Source organism: Enoplosus armatus, chromosome 12, assembly GCF_043641665.1.
Source record: "Enoplosus armatus isolate fEnoArm2 chromosome 12, fEnoArm2.hap1, whole genome shotgun sequence".
In the NCBI taxonomy this organism is placed as follows: domain Eukaryota; kingdom Metazoa; phylum Chordata; class Actinopteri; order Centrarchiformes; family Enoplosidae; genus Enoplosus; species Enoplosus armatus.
The window spans coordinates 22,967,238-22,988,642 of NC_092191.1; the positions used below are offsets into that span (position 1 = coordinate 22,967,238).

Below are 21,405 nucleotides of genomic sequence, written 5' to 3' on the forward strand. Positions count from 1 at the left end.
TTTGTGTCTTTAATCAGCCCCGGACGCCCGATGAAAGATAGTTGGTTAATGAGGAGACTCACACACACACACACACACATATCCATGCATGCACGCGCAACACACACACACACACACACACACACACACACACACACACACACATACACACACACACACACACACACACACACACACACACACACACACACACACACACACACACACTCTCTCTACAACAATGAGTCATCTAGTACTTGAAACACCAGGCAGGCCCAAGGGTTCACATTCCTTTCAGGAGTGGGAATGGGCAATATGGATAAGAGTGTCTATTATTATCATGTAGAAAATCAATTGGGGAAACTGCTAATGGCTATAATAACAAATGGAAATATTTGTTTTTGGCCAATCCAGCAACTGAAATACTAATTTGACTACTTTTAGGCCGACAAAAAATAAATGAATCTACGGCTGGGTATTGATATAGGTGCCTATATAATACCTTACTAAGATTCTAGCTCCAGCCCTGTTGTCACAATGTATATCATCACATTACCCAACAACAACTGAGTAAAAACCAACAGATTCTCCTTACAGTTTGCATGTTTAAATGGCTCCTGCAAGTCCATCTGTAACAATCTGATGCTCTGCTCTGTACTAGACAATAAGATTATGCTCTCCTTCAAAAAAAAAAAAGAGGCCAGAACAGCATCGTTTGTCACATCAATATGCACATCCAGCACATAATCAAATAATACCTAAGGGAGCCTATCACCTTTTTGTCATTTTTCATAAAGAACACATTGACTTGTGGCGGGTGACACATTTCATCATCCATTTCCGCCTTTGCCGCGCCAATTAAACGGGCCTGTTCTAATTCTGTTTGACAAGGGCTGGCCGCGCAGCGAAAAGCAGATTAAAGACATGAGAGGTTGGTCCCACAAGCTGTTTGTTTCTAATCGCTTCCTCCACGGATCAATTCACCTCAGAGGAAACTCAATAGACCGGCCGCTATGTACATGACAGGCAGAGCCACGGCCATATTACAGATTTCTTGCTATTGTCATTCGCAATGTTTTTTCTGATCCCATAGGCATGGCCTCTCATTAGGAAAGAAATTATCCATCGCCCGCTGCAGAGTGTCAAAAATGGCGCTCATTACTGCAAATAATGCCCGCGCTGATCACTGAAGCTGTCAAACATCAGTGTTTCCCACTCGAGATGTCCAAATACAGTATTTGACAGAGTGTAAATGATATGTTTAGAAGAATATTCTTCCTGAATGCAGTCCTGTGTTATTTAGCCTGCGAGGGAAAGAGTATGTTAGCAAATTCAATTTTTGAACACAGGTTCAGTTTACTTTGAAATAGTCCGATTTAAATGCACATAATATTCCCAAAAAGCAGATTTGATTCAAAACATTTGGTAACCCGTTCCAAATATTTTCCTAATAACTTCCGGAAAAGATCTACGTTGTCAAATTTGGTCAAACCGGAATTTCATGCAGGGAAATGCTCCGTTCAAGGTACATTTATTAGTTATTCTACAACACGGGGGTGCGCAGTGATATTAAAGTTGGAGCTCAATTAAGGCTATTCTCATAGAGCATATATACAAATGTTTGAAATTAGAATTGAATGAAAATAAAAACAATATATACAGTTACTTATGTACATATATTATACAAATGTAGTGGTATGTTAATGTGCAAAACCAGCATAACAGCGTGGAGTTGAGGAGTTTCAGCGGATACTTCTGTATCGCTTGCTGACTGCAGCAGGGTGAACAGGGTGTTGCTGGGATGGGTATTCTTTATTAATTTATTATTGGCAACTTCATTCTCAATATATGTTGAACTGCATGCTTCCATATTCCGCTGACTTGCTGTGCAGTGACTAAAAAAAACCTTCTAGGTTTCGCTGAAGATGAATTGTTATCATTTAAATTGGAAGTGTACCGGTTGAACACCGGCTTTATTTTCCCTTACTTCGAACCAAAATTTACCTTCATCTTTCTGGGGAAACTTTGTAGGAAATGTCTATAATTTCTTTCAGCGTGAACATTTCAGTATCAGGTACACTTGTTGGAAAAGGTGTGACCTTTTCAATTATGTGCCTTGGACGACATCCAGCAGTGTAAGCCACGCAGTCATGTTCATGTTCACAACCCCCCCTGTTATCTTTTTGCAACTCAGAGATAATACAGGCTCTTGATTTATGAAATTACTCCGAATGCCACGTCTTTCCATCTGGAAGGATCTGTCAACTGTCATGACGTAGGCTTGTCTGTTTTTCTTCTGCTGTGTCAGTGTTATTTAGAGTGATGGTAACCACTGAGTTTATTTGCCGTTTCTGAGTCTGCTTAGCAAAAATGATATTATATAGGATGTATTGTGCAGCAGTGGAGCCAAATGAAATAAAAGCATTTCTTTTCGTCGTGCTCCCCCCCCCCCCCCCGACTCACCGAGGGGATGAGGGTTAGTTGAAAGGGCCAGCAGAGACGAGATGTTAATGACATGTAGCCTGTTTACCTATAGGCTAAAATTAGGTGAGAAACGGCGCAAATGTTGAAAACGAATGATAAGTAAATGTTACGCGGTCCGGCGGTCAGATCGCTCCTTATAGGTTCCAAGAAGCAAAATGACACTTTGGAAATCCCAGCTTCGAAAGCAACAGGCGGAGCTCACCGGGGAGGGAGATAGGCGCAGTGTTTGGTGTTCAAAGGAGAGGACGGACTGAAATGCCAACTTGATAACGAGGGAAATGGTGTCTTACTCCTTTCTGAACCAGTGGTAGTAATTTCGACATTTTGTTGTCATTTATTAAACAAGGATTACCTAACAGTCATGACAGATTCTTTTTTTTTTGTTTTGTTTTTATGCCAGGACAATGACCGTGTTACAAAAAAGGGACCGTGTGGGCGACCGAAACCACTGTTGCTGTGCATACAAGTGCAAATCAGGCAAAGCACCTTTTTGTTTAGCCCGTGTCGCCATAACAACTCCTTTTGTTCTCCGCGCTTTTGAGTCCTGCTTCCTATGATAAAAAGGCAACTTGAAAATTCAGATCGAGCCGCACAACGAACGCGAGTGTAAAACTAAACTTCATAGTGATTTTGCTCAAGAAGGATCCCGCCGTCCACTGCTACACTTGCGCGTCCATCCATTTTTCCCCAACATCAATCGAGCAGAATTAGGTTGTGCCCATTATTCTGTGTGTTTGTGTTCAGGTTGTAATATTTTCTGTATCGACATAGCGTAGATGGATATGTGAATGCGCCAGTGCATTTGAGCACAAGTGGTCTGGGGTTGGTGGAGGCGTTCAATGGATGTGGAAATTGTCATGTTATTGAGTTAATCATAGACGGAGAAAAGAGCGTCTGTGAGTTATGACGGTGATGGTGTCACAAATGGGAATGGGAGTTATGCTGTTTTTTTCACATTACCATACCACTATCTTTGCACATTATATGTATATAAGTCACTGTACATATTGTTTGTTCTGATTTTGGTTATTTCTATATATATATATATGTGTGTGTGTGTGTGTGTGTAGCGTGAAGGGGGCTACAATTTTAATTTCATTGTACAGCCCTGTGTGCACCTTGAACCTTGAACAAACGGGATGCCCAGAGTCCTTGACATCTTTACGTTGACTTAGCAGACTACCAATTGTAGGTTAGCATTCAGTTTCTTTAACAGAGGTTGATCCAGAGTGTGCAATGCGACAATGACATGAAATCTCTCGTCAGTGCAACTCCCCTGGACGCAGTTGGGAAGGATAAATGCTTTTAGCAGGCATCTCATGTTTTAGATTTGATTAGAGCCAGTCAACATGAATTCAGAGAGTTAAGACGAAATCAAACTACAAAGGACCTGTTGGCTGTTGTCTGGTAGATGGGATGATGTATTTTTGTAGGCCAGCCTTGAAATTAGTAAAAGTCATTAGTAAGTATTAAAACAATTTATAAGTAGTATTAAGTATCTCGGTAATGTATTATCTCACTCTGATTTTTTTTTTCTTCTTTTTTATACACACAAAAGTTATTTGAAGTTGACATCCAAATAAAATACTGATAATATTTGTCAATGGCACAGTTAAGTCCCGGTCAAACTGAGTGTGTACTTTTTTTGACCACCTTAATTTTTTTACCTCTGTATAATTTTACATTATTATCCAAAAGTTCTTAATGTTATCAAAACCATCATTACTAATATGATATGGCCAATATTGTTCTGTAGCACTCACCGGATGTACAGTTTTCATTGTGCTGTTTATTGTCCCCCTTAGATGGAGCAGTGACCCCTTAGAAAAAGCACTACCGGGCTCATTTGACCCCATTCCAAGACGATGCTGGCTCAAACGCTCTAATGAAGTAAGACACCGTGGAAACATCCAGATGATGTCTTGATAGCACTGCTGTGTACGGATAGATTCGAAGGAAAAAGACGCTTGAAATGTTCCAATACAGACTTCACACTGTAACTTAACACCTGTCTGTGATATTGTGTCTGAGAGGCACGTACTACAAAATCTGCACGCGTCATCGTTAACCAGCCTAATAAGTGCCCACGTAAACACCTGAGCAGCTACTGGCCATGCACCCCACCCCTCAGCCCCCCCCCCCCCGCCGATCACCACTGGACTGCTAATTGGATGTGGCAGGGAATTGCTGCGCACTTGCCTCGCGGCGACTTGTACCCTATAACCATACACAAATCGATCTGACATGTGGTATTAGATTAAATTACCAAGCAGCGCAGTGACAGGGAAAGAGATTTGCTCATCTCCCCCCCCCCCCCCCCCCCACACACACACACCTCTCCGTCTCACACGCATCCTCCCAGAACTGCTGGAGAGCAGAGGGATGTTCAGTCAAGCAACAGGAGATGCTGCTCCATCCGAACTATTCATCAAGCCAGGGCTCGGGCAGACCAGCCTGCAGCTAGCCACCTCTCCTCGTAGACCGCTTTTCAGTACACACACACACACACACACACACACACACACACACACACACACACACACACACACACACACACACACACACACAAACCTCCGATGACTTATCCCGTGGAGTCCAGTATAACCCACTCCACTCAAATGTATGCACGTGACTCAGGTTGTTGATATGATATTGCATTTACAACTAACTTTTATAATGTTCACAAGTGTCTAACTAACACGCAGGTGCACACACAAAATGAACATTGATGGACTAACTGGCTTACTGAATTCAGACACAGCAGCAATGTAAATCACAGTTGGTGGTAAAATGACCCCGCGCGAGCTCTGTTGCATTCACTAGTCATTTATAGTTTGTGTCGGAATGAATCATCAATCACCATTTTACTGACAATGCGATGCGTCGTGGGGGGATTTATTTTATTTATTTTTCTTAAGGGCACTATATATAGCACACATTCCACTCTCAAATAAAATGTCATGCAGTAAATATAGTGTACTACTATACTACTACTAGGAAGTATGGATCCTAAACAAATTCTTTAAACCTCGAAGTAAAATGTGAAAAAAAAAAAAATACAAAAGTTTAGGGGAGAACTTTCTCCGGATGAACAAGGATATTTTTTGCGTTTGCAGGACTGTAATTCTTTTTTTTTTTTTAGTTTCGGTTGGCAGATGGTACAATCAGTCATCCAGGCCGGTGGAGCAGCTGTTTCTCTTCTAGCTCTGCGTTTCAGCAATGAAATTTTAGAAAGCTTGGTTCTCAAGCCAAAAATCTAATATCAAAGTATAGCAGCGTGGATTAGCTAGGTTACTCCTCTATAATTGATCATTTTTGGCCACGCTAACTCTAACGCGCTGCTCTAGGGGTGGCAAGGTCGGTAGGTAGGACGGCCCATCGTTTTGGTCGAGACTGGACTATTTCATCAGCTACTGGATTGATTGCCATTAGAGTTATGTACTGACATTTATGGTCCCTAGAGGACAAAACAAACCCCATGAGAAGTACATTTTAATAAAAAAAAAAAAAAAAACGTGGCTCAAACCCGAGGACTATTTTCAGTGGTGGATTAATCCACATTTGGTCCTCTTGTGAGTATTTGGGGAAGCAGGACGGTGTATGTGCGATTGAGTCCAAATAAACTATAGTGTGTGTGTGTGTGTTCATGGTAATGTGTGGCTCACTGACTGTGTTTTTAATAGTTTTTGGACATCCACGGAGCCCAGAACACACAATACTTGTTAGTAGGACATATTCATTATCGGTTTGTGTCCGCACATGGGATTTGTTGACAATAACACAAATATACAATATCACCAGACTTAGCCTTTAAACATTAAACATTATGTGTTGTGTTATCTGCAAAAAAAAAAAAAAAAAACACGAGTGAAAAAAGTGGTATCTTATGTGTAACAGAAAGTGTAATGGATGTCTTTTATCACAATGAATGTTTTATTCAGGGGATCAAAGGGAGACTTGCCTGTGTTTTTCGGTCCTGGAGGTAAAGGAGAGAACTTTAAAGCAGTGATAGCTGCCATTTGAACATATTAACCTTTCATTTGTTCTCTCTGGCAGTGCAGATAAAACAGAGGCTGGATTTGCCGAAATAGATGGGGAATTGCTCCATTTACATCTGGCCGGTTCGGGGGTGGGGGGGGTTGCTGACGGTTTGTTTTTTTCCTGCCGAGAGACAAGGAACCAAGAGCTGCTTGTTGTGTTAGTCGATGTTAACAAGGTTAGTCCAGTCACTGCTGCTCAGCCCCGAGAGAAAGCTCCACCACACAACAATTAAACTGCAATTTGGAGAAGCGCCAAACAGCTACTTTCTCTCAGTAAAGTCGGGGGGGGGGGGGGGGGATTCATAGCTCACTTTTTTTTTTTTTTTATTGAAGCGTGTTTGGATTTTCAAAATCCTCCTTTAAGAGTTGTAAAAGGGAATACTGGCTTAACCCCAATTTCATTCTTCAAGTTGGCACTTTGATTTAACAGCGATTATTATGTATCTTTGTAAGAATCAAACTAAATGTAACCGAAATATGTGTGAGAATGTACTTGATAATAATAATAATAATTTCAGATTCAAGAGCATGATTACATGGTATGGTCGAGTCAGTTTTATTTATATAGCCTAATATCGCAAATCACAATTTGCCTCAGGGGGGCTTTACAATCTGTACAGCATACAACACCCTCTGAAAACTCAGTAAGAGCAACTAAAGTACACAAACATACACATTACAATAATGACAAAACAATGGCAGCCAGCAGCAATGACATTACTTGAACAGAGACAAAACATTCTTCATGAAGTCAGTTCAACTGTAATAACAAAATGAACTTAAACACAGATGGACGGTTTAAATAGGACTTCACCCCTCCTATGCCTATATTCTTATATTCATTTGTTTTTTTTAATGAAATATTATATGATACCAAGTCCAGTCAACTTTATTGATATAGCCCAAAATCACAAATTTGCCTCTTAGGCCTTTTAAAACCTGTACCGTATGTGACACCCTCTATCCTTAGACCTTCAATGGTGCCTGGTACCAAACCCAGTTCAGGCTGTTTCCTTGTCGAACTGGAAGCCTTTTAACAGATGTAAAGGTTTATTCAGCCTGCGTTGCCCTGCATGATTTCCTGGACACAGCTTTCACCATTAATTTTTTTGTTTTAAACAATGTGTTAAATGTATTTGAGCTAAGTTTATTTTTAAAATGTTCTGAAACAAGCTTTGTTGTGTCACGTGGTCGGGTGAATTAAATGCTATTTTTGCCAAAATGATGAATACAAAACCCAGGTTTTCTTCTTTTTTTTTTCCCTGAGGTGTATTATAGTTGTTTTGTACAATGATTCCTTTGTTATTTTTAGGCTTGAAACTAAAAGAGTATATACCCAGGAAATAGTAGTAAATAGGAGTAAAACTTTAAGCTTTATGTCTTTGAAACAAACGTGTGCTGCTGTGGAGAGCTCTAGTCTTATCACTGGAAATATAATTAGGTGCGTATCTCTGTGACTGTGCATGTATTAGTGGTGTAAATGGGTGTAAAAGGGACATCGCCACTATTTGCACTTCAGCAGAATGGACTCCCTCTCCCTTGTAAATCTATTGTTGGCACAATGGTCACATTGCAGCCAGTGGTGCAGCTGTATACACACAGCAACTCCAATTAATGACATTCAGCGCCTCCACTCACCGTTCAGCAGTTCTTACTCATAGCTAGGAAGTAGCCAAGCGGCAGCTGACCCCACTCAGCAGTGGCATCAGGATCTTAAGTTACCACCCGCCGTGCGCCAAATGCCAGAGAAATATGTGGCGGATAAATCCGAATCAGCCACTCTGGTTGGAAGCAAAATCTAACATGCCTGGTGGGATTTCTTTTTTTTTTTGTTCTACACCATGAATCGCATGTTAATATCTGAAGTGTGATATCTGAAACCGCATGTTGTCTTTGTACTTATTTGTGTGTGTGTGTGTGTGAGGTTTACACATTTTAATTGTAAAGGCTATATCTTGTTGAGCAAGTGTGTTATGTCGGAGACATCTTCATTTGTGTTCAAATCAGATTTTCTTGTTATTTTAATACTTCAATTTCAAATGTATATGGCGCCAAATCACAACAAAAGTCATCCCATGGCACTTTACAAATAGAGCAGGTCTAGACCGACTCTTTATAATGTTATTACAGAGACCCAACAGTTCCCACACTTTGAATATTGCAGATCAAAATGAATTAATCCTGAATTAGTCAGAAAATTCTAACCTTTTACACTTCAGATTTTCCCATTTCACTGATGCTATATGGTGAAACATTCACACTGTTTGTGCTATATTTTCTGTCTCTTATTGTGAATGACAAAATTGTGTTTCGTTTAATGTTGTGTCGTGCTTCAGTTTGTCAACCATAAAAAAGTAGATGAGGTGAAATGGAATTCTTCTGGACGAGGGCACAAAAAAAACAACAAAACGTGAAAAATCTGTTAGAAAATACATCAAATGGTACCAATGTGTTAGAAATACTGATAATGCCATGCAGTAAATGCCTCATTAATGAGAGAGGTCAGAGGAGAATGGCCGGACTGGTTCGAGCTAAAACGAAGCTGACGGTCGCTCAGATAACCAGGCGTTACAACAACCAGCACAGAACCTTGGAGTGGACGGTCCCACAGCAGCAGAAGACCACAGCAGGTTCCAACTTCTGCTATGCTACCCAATAGTTAAAAGTACCTACAGTAATACAGTGGCCGCTGGGTGTATATAGATATATTAAAAATACGTAACAATGTATAGCGGAATATATTTGCCTGCAGGAGTGTGATGAGCAGGATGGATAACCCCGTGAGATCGACTGGATTATCGGTTGCATCTTGTGGATAAATGTGCGGTTCCACTTCCAATATCCTGGATGATGTCCCAGCGATTTTTGCATTTCCCGTCCAGCCTTGAGACTCAGAGCCTACTGCGCACTAACTAATGATCACTGTGTGATGTGGAAGCTGAATAGGCCTTTAGCCTCCCCATTCTCCCCCACAGCAACCTGTTGCCTCTGCAACGTGGTTATAGTCTACACGGCACAGCTTGTAACATGGCCAGATCAGATTAAACAGAGAGAGAGAGAGAGAGAGAGAGAGAGACAGAGAGAGAGAGACAGAGAGAGAGAGAGAGACAGAGAGAGAGAGAGAGACAGAGAGAGAGAGACAGAGAGAGAGAGAGAGAGAGAGAGACAGAGAGACAGAGAGACAGAGAGAGAGAGAGAGAGAGAGAGAGAGAGAGAGAGAGAGAGACACAGAGAGAGACAGAGAGAGAGAGAGAGAGAGAGAGAGAGAGAGACAGAGAGAGACAGAGAGAGACAGAGACAGACAGACAAAACATCAGAGAATTGAACATATAACGCATTGAAAATGACTAATATACTGCAGGTATTGGGTCGCAAGAACCGCTCGCGCGAACTGATTTGTTGTTGGAAGAACTTCCGTCTCCATGACTGTCACGTTCCCTTGGCCGTCTTTGATCTCAGCCACGAACGGATTTGCTGTAGGAAGACATTTTCTAGTATCTAACTTCATGTCAAACCGTTCCGTCTTATTTCTGCCACAGAAATCTGCAATCTGTGTATTATTGTTAGTATATATGGCTATAGATGAAGCATAGTTTTTGCCAAGCGTCTTGGTTGTCTACTAACTAGGCTACCATGAGAATGGATATCAGGACCATCCCTCAGCCTTCAGTGAACCTGCCCCTCCTCCTCCTCCTCCTCCCTTACCCTCCTTGCCAGCTTGTATAGATCATCTGCTTATTCATGGCCAGCCCTAACTCAATCACTGCCTTCCACCAGAACCGTAACAAATGACAGCAGGGGAAATTACAGTCATTTGTCTCCGTCTACCCACATCACGCCGTCTTGTCTTTTAAACCAGGACAGTACCGTCTTCATCCACCTTCTCCTCCGCCTCCTCAGTTAGCTCTTTCTCTGTGCCCAGAAAGATCCCACCATGTTTGGAAGTCTCCACCAATCATTGTTAGAATCGCATGGGCTTGGGGGCCAAAAATTGCCCAAAAGATAATCTTAAAAAAAATAAACAAACAAACAATTGCATGAGTTTACGTACTCTGTTCATCAGTTTGCTACTGTACATGCATCTGATCTATCAGACGGCAGCGCACGAAGCAGGTCACCTCTGCATCACAACAGGTGTGTTGTGGGATATGCGTCTAGGACGGTGCACAGTGGCTGTCATTAAGGCAGCTGGGGGTGGGGGTTTAATTGCAGCTCTCTCTTCTGCCACAGAATTACCACTTTCAGTTTGAGTCTCTCATCGAAGTGTTAGAGGCAGATGTCAGTGTTGCATTCGAAGCGTTTGTCAACTTCCAGTTTATTGTCATTCTTATTGTTTTGCATCGGGACTAAACGGTATCAGCAGTAGCTGTTGTTAGTTGTAGACCTTTTAACGTGACAAAATATACACAGCAGTGAACAAAATGGTAATTTATTATTTATTTATTTACAATAAATGCCCATTAAATTTCATTATTGTTAAATGTAATACTGCATGTCCATAGAGTTCAAGCAAATCTGTTCTGGTTAAGCTATTATTTCAACTTCAATTTGAACTTTGAAACAAATCTAATAGGTCATTTTCTTTGTTCTAAACCTATGTGTCAATAAAGAAACGGTGCATGTACCTTATCTGTCCTTCGGTCTGAATACTTTTTTCCCCCCTAGTTTTATCACATTTTAGATCGTTGTTCCTTTTATATTAGTTTAATGACTTTAAAGACTTTAGAAAAAACACCTCAAACAAGAAAATTATATACAATTATAAATAAGGGCATAATAATTCACAATTCAAAATTAAAACCTGTCGACAACCCTTGTGCAGTACACCATGCTTTATTCACCAAACCTTTATGTCAATCTTACAGATCTCCATAGAGACTAAGGCTACAAAACATTACCATAATCTGTTTAGAATACTTATAAATGTCTCTGAAGATCTCTTGCATCTATCCTCCCAATTGGTACGATAACCATAGAGTTATCCATAAATATTAAGACATGGATGTTGAGGTTGAATGAGGTTTAACCTCAATGAGGTACCAGAAAAGTATAGAATTTGCTGCTTTGTACTAAAAAAGGGGAGATCAAACGTCTTTCGTGAACGGATCACGTCCTTGCACAGTACAGTCCTATCACTACATTAAGTAGATAAGTGTGTGGCCTCTCAATCAATGCTTGTCTTCATTGTTCAGTTTTCTCTTGTTACATGTATGCATCAGACGGAGGTTATCAAGGGGCCGTGTGGCAGTGTGGGGATGACGTTCAGGCACGTCCCCGCCAGCGACGGGGATGCAGTGCACGTCAGCATTGAGACGGTCATGCCCAACTCCCCTGCGGCCTTGGCAGACCTGCAGAGGGGTGATCGCCTCATCGCCATTGGAGGTCTGAGATGTGTCACTTTACCCACTGTTAATTAGCAGAGCATTTTTGAAACTTTCATTCAGTTTTTTTGTCCCACTAATGATGGAAAGCCTATTTTCTGTTCTTCTTTCTGCTCATAGGTGTCAAAGTGACGTCCTCGGTTCAAGTGCCCAAACTGTTGAAGCAGGCTGGAGACAGGGTGGTGGTACTTTATGAGAGACCGGTTCGTCACCAGACATCCTCTTTTGGAAGCCTGGGAACTCTTCAGGAAGGGTTTGGGCAGCTAGAGGAAACTGGTTTTATTTCACAGCCTGGGGGTTATGAGGAAGACCCTGCCCCCATCACTACTCTTTCTGACATATCCGACAGCAAAGACATGGACTCTGAGTTTGAAGAGTTGATTGTGGACTCCAAACCTAGCCAGACTGCTGGCCCTTACAGTAGTACCACGAATATCAGTGACACTAAAGAGGATTCCTTTCTTACAGTAAACCAAAGCCCCAAAAGGACTGTGGCCAACTTGGCCTCTAAGCCCCTTGGTACCATATCACCCATTCTCAACCGAAAGTTAAACCTGGTGGGTCTCCAGTCCCCATTAAAACCCCAGCCCAAAGAATCACCAAAGCCCTCACCACATAAGACCAGTAGTGATCAAGGGGATGGTCTGCAACGCCCCACCGTCCCCCCTCCACCTCCTCCTTCTCGCCCCCCAGTGCCACCAAGACCTCAGATAAGGTTGACATCAGCCTCCTCAGAAACCAGTCTTTTGGAGGGCGTTGATCCTGTTACAACTACTAATGCTACTGTTGCTCCTACCATGACTACCACCATCAGCGCTTCTGAAAAATCTCCAGAAAAAGCTCCTCTCACTGGAGTCAATGAAGACAAGACTGGTACTGAGAAGATATGTGTCAAACAGGTTGAGGCAAAGCAGTCTACCAAGCCAGCAGAGTCCAGTGATGAGCTGCCAGTCCCTACCACTGTGACTAGCAGCAGCAAGGCCGACCAAGCAAAGGACAAAACTTCAGAGAGCTCCTGCAGCACACGGGACAGTCTAGAGGACCACACCCTCTGGGAATCCCCAGAAACCATGTTTCGTAACCAGACCGCACGCTGGCCCAAGGCCTCTGTAGTGTTTGAGGTGGAGAGCAACCATAAGTACCTTAATGTGGCCCTGTGGTGCAAAGATCCCTTTAAGCTGGGCAGTTTGTTGTGCCTGGGTCATGTCAGCCTCCAGCTGGAGCATGTAGCCCTGGAAAGTATGGCCACATCTTCAGCAGAGTACCAGAGCACCTTTAGGTTGGGGCCTCCAGAGCCCAGAGCTAACGTCAGCCGCACTGCGCTACGCAGCCTCAGCACCCATAAGGGCTTTAATGAGAAGCTGTGTTACGGAGATGTTACTCTAAACTTCTGTTACTTAGCTGAGGGTGAGTTAGAGTATCCAGCGGGGCTGGCAGAAAGGGAGCGAGAGGGAAGTCTCCATGATGAGGATCTGAGAGAGAGGGAGAGGGAGCATGTCCCCTCAGCACCGCGTGATGACTTGGCCTACGGTGCCATGCAGTTGGTGGAGGTTCGTCACAACTTCCAGGACACCCAGTTCCAGAACCCCACCTGGTGTGAATACTGCAAGAAGAAAGTTTGGACCAAGGCAGCCTCTCAGTGTATGATCTGCGCCTACGTCTGCCACAAGAAGTGCCAGGACAAGTGCCTCACTGAGAATCCCTTCTGTGTGGCAGCAACTGAGCGTCGCGGAGCTGACCCTGAAGCCAAATCCACCATAAACCGGGCCACCACTGGCCTAACGCGCCATATAATCAACACCAGCTCCCGCCTGCTTAACCTCCGCCAGGTGCCCAAGACTCGGCTGGTTGAGCAGGTGGCTGATGTGGTGCCTGGAGTGGTGGAGCCCTCACCGAAGCATACCCCCAACACTTCAGACAATGAGAGCAGCGATACTGAGACCTACACCAGTGGTGCCAGCCCCTCAAAGCAGCCTGCCGGCAGCTGTGGCAGCAGTAAACTTGTACGCAAGGAAGGTGGGTTGGATGACAGTGTGTTCATTGCTGTGAAGGAGATAGGCCGCGACCTGTACCGGGGGCTGCCCACAGACGAGCGGTCCCAGAAGCTGGAGTTGATGCTGGACAAGCTGCAGCAGGAAATTGACCAGGAGCTGGAGCACAATAATGCCCTTCTGTTGGAGGAGAGGGAGGCTGCAGACGCCCGCCGCAAGGCCCTCATTAGTACTGCTCTGGCCAAGTCTGGGGAGAGACTCCAGGCCCTCACCCTGCTAATGATCCACTACCGGGCAGGCATCGAGGACCTGGAGTCAGTGGAGAGCACCTCTCCTTCAGAGCAGCAAGGCTTTAAAGGCAAAGGAGAAGGCCTGGAGGAAGAGGCCCTGATGGGGACAGAGGTCTATGATAGTGACATAAGCAGCCCTGTGGAGGTGCAGCTGCTGGATGACATTACCGAGGAGCAGATCTGCGTGGAGGCACTCCACTAAATAAGACTAGAAAAGAGAGAGAGAGTGAGAGAGGAACAGGGAACAAGTGCTTTGGGGCGTGGGCCTCCCAGCAAAATTAGGTCCAATTGACTGTTTTGAGATTGGGGTCCAGTGATTGATTCACACGTTTTGTTCTGTTTTGTTTTTATTTTTGTGTGAAAAAGAAATGATGGGAAAAGGAATTTCCTCCCTAAGGATTCACGGTAAACCTGTTGTTAAATGTTTTGATTTGCACAATGTGATGCCGTTTCCACGCTCTTGGTTTAAAGGGAAGCTTTGAGAGCTACACTATTAGCTGCCCGTGGTAGTGCTGCATGTGTAACCCCCTCCCCTCCCCTGTGGCTTCAAAATGTCATTGTACGCATTTGATTTTAGTTTGCTTTCTTGTCTGTAACTGCTTTGACGCAAGGATTTCGGGAAAAACGCACATTTCTGTGGTCTGAATCGTCTTTTTAACTTCTGGAGAAGGAGAAGAATCGTTCAATATTTGTTTGCTGTGAGTAACAAAGCCCAAGTGAAGGTGAAATATTGAGACTGCTACAGAAAAACAGGTTTAGAATCCCTGCAAGGACCCTGCAAGCGGGCATGTATGTCTTTCTTTTTTTTTTGTTTTGTTTTGAGCACTTTCTCTTTTTTTTTTACTGTAACATATTTGGATTTTAGAAGTTTATGGTTTCAACAGCTGTATATTTATCAGTGGAACCTCATATATCATCTCCCTCTCTTTTGGTTTATTTGTTCTTTTTATTTGTGTGTCTTTCCCAGTCGCATTTTGTTCAGAAACACCCCCGCCAACTTCTAAAACTCAACTCTGGCACATTGGTAACTGTCTAAAAAAAAACTTCCATGGGTGCAATATGAGAAAGGCACATCATTGACTTTTTGGATTGATCTCTTGAATGAATGTTACCCCGGAAGCTCTCATGATGTTAAAATACTCATTTGATTGATTTAACATGTGTGTGTGTGTGTGTGTGTGTGTGTGTGTGTGTGTGTGTGTGTGTTGTGTGCGTGTGTGTGTGCATGTGAAGATGATTTCCACGCTTCAAAAAGCTATAATGTGATTTTTAGTGCAGATCATTTGCCTTTGTGAGTTGATTTCCCCCCCAAATGAATGTACGTTCAGCCCTTTCTGTGTTGTCTGTATATATACAGCTGTTTGGCACTGCCCCCCCCCCCCATTTCCTTGCAAAACATCAAGCATTAATGTAGCCTGTTACAGCGGTACTCATATAACAAGCTATAGCTCCAAAATGCTACGCTGTTCATCTATCCTTTAGACCCTCCGACTGCCACTGGAAAGGAAAAATCTACCCTAAAACACTGAAACTGTTCCTGTTTTTTCTTTCTTTATTCTGATGGGCAGTTCCGCGCCGCAATTTATTTGAAGCACAAATACAATCGAGTTTGTCGGTGAATATTCAGCGAGATTGAGTTTTGATAGCTTTCTAAAAATATCAAACGGCAGCAGGCAGAAGGTTTTGGTATCAAAAACAGTCAGAATTGTGACGTTCAACAGACAGGAAAGGATGTGTACAAGCATAGAGCCAGTGTTTCGAATGCAGCCTTAACACCTTTTATTTATCGTCTCTGTGGGTTGTTGAATGGCGTTTTGGGAAAAGTGGGGTTAAGGCCCCCAGTGTGCTTCACATGAATTGCTGACAGCACCTGAAAACCCGTCCGACCTGGGTCCATTTCTGTACGTTTTCCAGACAATCTGACGAGCCAACTGCCAACTTTCTCTCTGACGGTTTCTTTTTCTTTCGTCACACAGCTCCTTCCATCAATTTTTGAAGTGTACAATTACGAGTACGACACCATCAATGCTTTAGAGAATCAACACGTCCAAACTAGTATAGAAGCATACTGAGGGCTTTTGGTCGGGTGTCTCCAAACGTCTTTGCCCCCCCCCCCCCCCCCCCTTTCACGATCGCCACCTCACCTCACCTAAAGAAGATTTCAAGCTCGCTCAAACTCTCAATGTTTTATTTTATTTTTTTAGCTAGCCAGCTTCGGCAGTCATGAGTTTGCGTCTCCTGCTGTGTGTGGAGGGAGAGATGAGCTCAAGGTACCTGCAAAATAGCCTATAATAGCCTATAATGTTGTATAAATATTATTCGTTTTTTTTTTAGTTTTTTTTTACAGTATCGTATTGTTTCGTCACAGCCCCAAAGACCGTTTCCGTGGAACCTGGAACCAGCACCCGGCTGTTGGGAACCACTGCCGTAGGGCTAAGCTTATGATTTTCCTGCAACAAGGCACCACCCCCCCCCCCCCCCCCCCCCCGAAACGCATTCAACACCCGTCCGAGTGCGAGTTAGCGGAGAGGGTAGATTTTTCCTTTTTAATGTGGCATAACAAGCAAAAGCTAATGGGGACAAGACAAGTAATCGGCCATTTCCTGTTCCTCTCTGTGTAATGGATATGCTGGCTCTCTGGCTGCTGTGCTTGCCAATCTCTTCGCGGGCCTCTTCTGTAAGGAAAGCTGATAATCAAGGAGTGAATCCCCACATGTCTGTGGTTTCCTCTTCTTTTCTCTGTAGAAGTGTGTGTGTGTGTCGCCCGTGTGCCCGTCTGTTTGATAATGGAACCTGAGGGGACCAACGGGAACCTGAGAGGAGCTCACTCCGCAAAACCCCCTCCTTTGGCCTGAGAAGCAATGCTTTTTTTTGCTGCTGCTGCTGCTGCTGTTGTTACAATGTGCTTTTCCACAGGACTCATGATCACACGCTTCTGCCCCCCCCCCCCGAGCCCCAACCTCTGAAACTCCACTTCCAATGTGACCGCCCAGCAGGTCAAGGCCGTGTTCGTTTTTTTTTTTTCTTTTCATTTTGTGTACGTGAGGGATGTCGTGCATAGTTTTTCGAGAAGGCTCATGTGATGAAGCTTTATTGTACATAACCTAAATAAACAAGCTCAAATGAATCCTCGTCACTCTGCTTCGCACTTTAATCGGCTCACACACACAGAAGAACCTCGAGCTGACGCCCACGTGTTCGGACGGGAAGAAGAACACAAGGTGTGTTGGTGGGGGGGGGGCGTGTTGCTTCAGGTGAGACAATGAAGTGCGATTCAGGAGACTTGAGCAACACGTGAGTTTGAAGGCTTATCAAAACACCTGCACCACGGTTTAAAAGCACCGTACTGTGAGGAAGGAAGGCTACGTTGTCCTCATGCGGTCCTTCTGTCGGCCTGAATGTGGCTTTCAGGTCCGCATGCTCCCCCTTAGCGGCTGTCTTGGATTAGGGGGTGATCCAACCGGTGATCCGACAGCCGGACCCGCTTTACGCCTCCAGTCGCACTCTTGTCCACGTGGAATCCAGCCCTGCAGTGGCTGCGATCAAATTGAAAGCTAGTACCGTGACTTTCTGTAAAATTTTTAATTTTTTTTTTTTATTTAGAGAGGCATTCACTAGCCTCTGGTTTAAAGAAAGACCCCCCCCTATCCCAGAACGATAATGGGATAAAAGCGTGGAGACAGCTCTGCCTATGCGAGACTACATATTTGAGTACATTGCATCAGACAATATTTCCCCTGCCCTAAAAAGGGACACGATACAAACTAAAAGAACATTCGGTGACGCTTCCTCGTACCTACGTGGCTGTGTAAGAGCCGCAGTCCGACTGGGTTCTCAGAGAAGAGGGGGAAAGGGAGGGGAAGGTATTGTGCGAGCATCTGCAAAGTAATTGAAGCCCAGTGTTGGTGGATGGACTGGCTGATTACAGTGTGCCTGCTCCTACATTTTCCCGTCATGGCGACTCATTCTGCCGTCTCCCACCACCCAGCGCGGGAAGTCAATGTCAGTCTCTCTGCCCCCCAAACTGAAAGGCGTGCACATTCTTAGCTAGTTTGAGCATTTAGAGTAACACGTGTTAGGTACCATGAAAAAGATCAGTGTTTGCAATGCACCAAAAGGTAATGGCGCTGATATCTGTCTCTATACTCGGTTTCAGTGTTGACAGTCAGAGTATACCACATTTAATAATAATAATAATAATAAATTAGGATATGGCATCTTTTTTTTTTTTTCACAGCCCATCAGTAAGTTTATGAGGAAATCAAAAAACAAACCAAAAAAAACACTACACGTGACACAACATTCTGAACATTACAGTATATTATAAACACAACGGACATTACAGGAGTCTTTGAAAAGGGGAAGAATCAAAAAAAAGTTCATTAAAATATATAACAACTCATCAGTCATTTTCTACACATATCTGAGAAATGATATCATTCCAGGTTTATATACAAGGGAGAAATAATCTCATTGGTGTGGTGAACTCTCAGGGGGGTGGAGCCAAAGAAACACATGTTAGGGGGAATTAACGAGCCAACGAACAAAAAAAAAACAACAGTGAAAGATGTGGCCAAAATATATATTTTATAATATTTTGGCTAGCTATCTATATTGATAAAGCACTATTTTTGCGAACCATACAGGAAATTGACGTTGCTGGGGGGCACCCTGGGAGCTGAACGCTTAGGATCCTGATAATACGAGAATGAGAAGGAGATATTTCTGCTACCGTTTTAGTTCGTACCGGCTCCGTCCATTGAGGTTAAACCACTGAGATCATTTCGAGACGGATGCATTTTTCGTGATGAACTTCGAATGGAAACGCTAGCAAATCCCCTCGTAAGGAAAACCCACGGCGCTTGGTACCCCCCCCTTTTTTTTCTGTCCGTTTGAGAGTCAAGAAAGCACTTGGTTGTCCAGTCATTCCACGGGAGAGGTTCAGTAGTTATCGTACATTAACCGCAACAACAATTTAAGGCATGACAAACACACACACACATACTTCAGAAAACGCTTTCCGTGTACTCCTCTGCGTCTACTTAACAGAGAGGGACGGGGTCAACACCTTTTGGCCCCCTGAGAACAAGAGGCAACCGCTGACGTCGACTGCGCTGAGCCCATCTTTAAGGCGGATGTTGGTATTCAAGGAAGCGTCAGGTCTCAGGTCAGTGTCATCTGACGCGGCAGAAGGCAGTATGAAAAAAAAACATTAATATTAGTCGGATTCCAGGGTGAAAGCGGCCGGCGATTAGGATCGATTATTGGCGGGATTAGAATACAGCAGTGTCCCACCAACGTAAACGATGAACAGCTTTCGTATTTTATGTTTTGTAAATGTCAAAAATACTGAATATAAACACATCATTTACTTTACTTAGACATTTTTTTGGGAAAATAGGCTCATTCGCTGCCTTTGCCAAGAGTTGGATGAGAGGATTGATACTGCTCTCATGGAGGAAGCTGTTTCCTAAAATGTCAAACCATCCCACTGCCCGTTGGCGGTGACTGTATATTTACAGGATACGCACTAACAAAAGGAACGCTCCATCAAAAACACACTACAAAAAGCACTTGTCACATGTGACAACGGGTCATTCTTCCACAGCCACGGCACGAGGAAACACAGGTGTAAGTAATACCAGGGCTCAGGGCAGACACACACACACACACACACACACACACACACACACACACACACACACACACACAGGAAGTGGCACGGTTGCCTAAGAAACGCAGACACCTCCCCCACTCAGCTGCCGGTGGGTAGATCCATCGAGCCGTCAATCAAAATGCAGCCTACTGCTGCTTCCACTGTTGTTGTTGTTGTTGTTGTTATTTTGGCTTGCAGTACAAGTCAGCGTCTGATCAGAGTGTTGTAAGATAACAAGCTGCAAACGACACGTATTTACACTAAAAAGATGACGCACAGTTAATCTATTTGGACTTTGCTGCAGGAGACGTTTCTAAGGGCGCTTTTTAAAAAAAAAAAAAAAAATGTATGCTTTTTTCCTTCTTCTTCATTCTTTTCCAATTTTTCAGGCCTCGACACCGTGATACTCCTTTTACACACTGAATCGCAGGGAAGTGGGTCTTTGTGCACCACAAAGTCAGACAAAATGTAACCCCTGCAACCATTAGGATCCTTTCACAGTGGCAAATTAAATCCACGTGACTCCATTGCTTCAAGTTCAATTTTGGTGAGCTTCCACACACAAATTCGCTTCATTGACCTATAGCAAACCATCCCGACAGTGCTGACTTTTTTTTTTTTAGGGGATGGAGAGCATATATATCATATTAGCTGTTGCAGACGGAGAGATTCTGCGGAAGCTTTCGGTTTATTTCAAGTATTTGCACCCGGGTACGAACAGTCGGTTGCGGTTGTCTATTTTCGGTCGTGGTGGCTTAAATGCCGGCCGCCGATAGGCTTTAGGAAGTCAGGTGACATAGTGTAAAAAGCGACAAACATCCATGCCGTGAATAGGTTGGGGGGGGACTTTTACCCGGGGGACTGCTGTTCAAGTTCAGTGGAACACTTAAAAAAAATTAGACGAGTCACAGGCGCTCCCATTCAGGAATGGGAAAAGTAAGCGTAGAGAGAAATAAGAAGTCTGTAAAAAAAAAATAAGGAAAGTTATGATAAAGGAATGAAGGAACAATACTGGCTTCATGTTGTTGTACTAAATTGTTGAAGGAATACGACGTGAAACTTGTTCCTTCCAGAGGGTTGGTTACATTTTGATACCACATGGAAGCGCTTTCTATTCTATCAGCAGCGGTATCCGTGGGACGTGTGACATGAAATGGGACAGTTTGTTTTTTTGTTTTTGTGAATGATGCATGGGGACATACCTGTAAACCCCAAGCAATAGCCCAACCCTGCGGCTCAACGCGGCAGAAGTGACTGGAGTCCGTTACAAAGAGAAACGGCATAGCAGTAACGTTGAAGGGCGTTTTGACTGGCATTAACTGAGGGATCAGAAGAAATTAGGAACGAAGCGCGTCTTCGCTGTGAGCCTGGTTCTAGACCTGGTTCCCCTTGCCACCGAGGTAAAGAAAGGCCACTATTTGAGTAATGTACAGTATGAATGATTTATTAAAGAAAAAAAAAAAAACAGTACGAACAGCAGCTTTAAATCATCTTGCCAGAGAACATAGAGGTTCTGTTCGCGGTAGGAGGAACATCATGTATCGATATCGTGTTTTAGAAGACACGTCCTCATCCTTTTCTTAA

At 43.6% G+C, this 21,405-nt stretch overlaps 1 protein-coding gene across 1 annotated transcript in view; it reads left to right on the top strand.

The window, feature by feature from the left end:
• pdzd8 (PDZ domain containing 8) overlaps positions 1-14,367 on the top strand; it is a 33,726-nt gene extending 19,359 nt beyond the window's left edge. Inside the window, exons 4-5 of the mRNA XM_070916579.1 lie at positions 11,723-11,885; positions 12,005-14,367. Coding sequence (XP_070772680.1) covers positions 11,723-11,885; positions 12,005-14,367 — 2,526 coding nt within the window. The remainder of the gene's footprint in view (positions 1-11,722; positions 11,886-12,004) is intronic.
• The last annotated feature ends 7,038 nt before the right edge of the window (positions 14,368-21,405 follow it).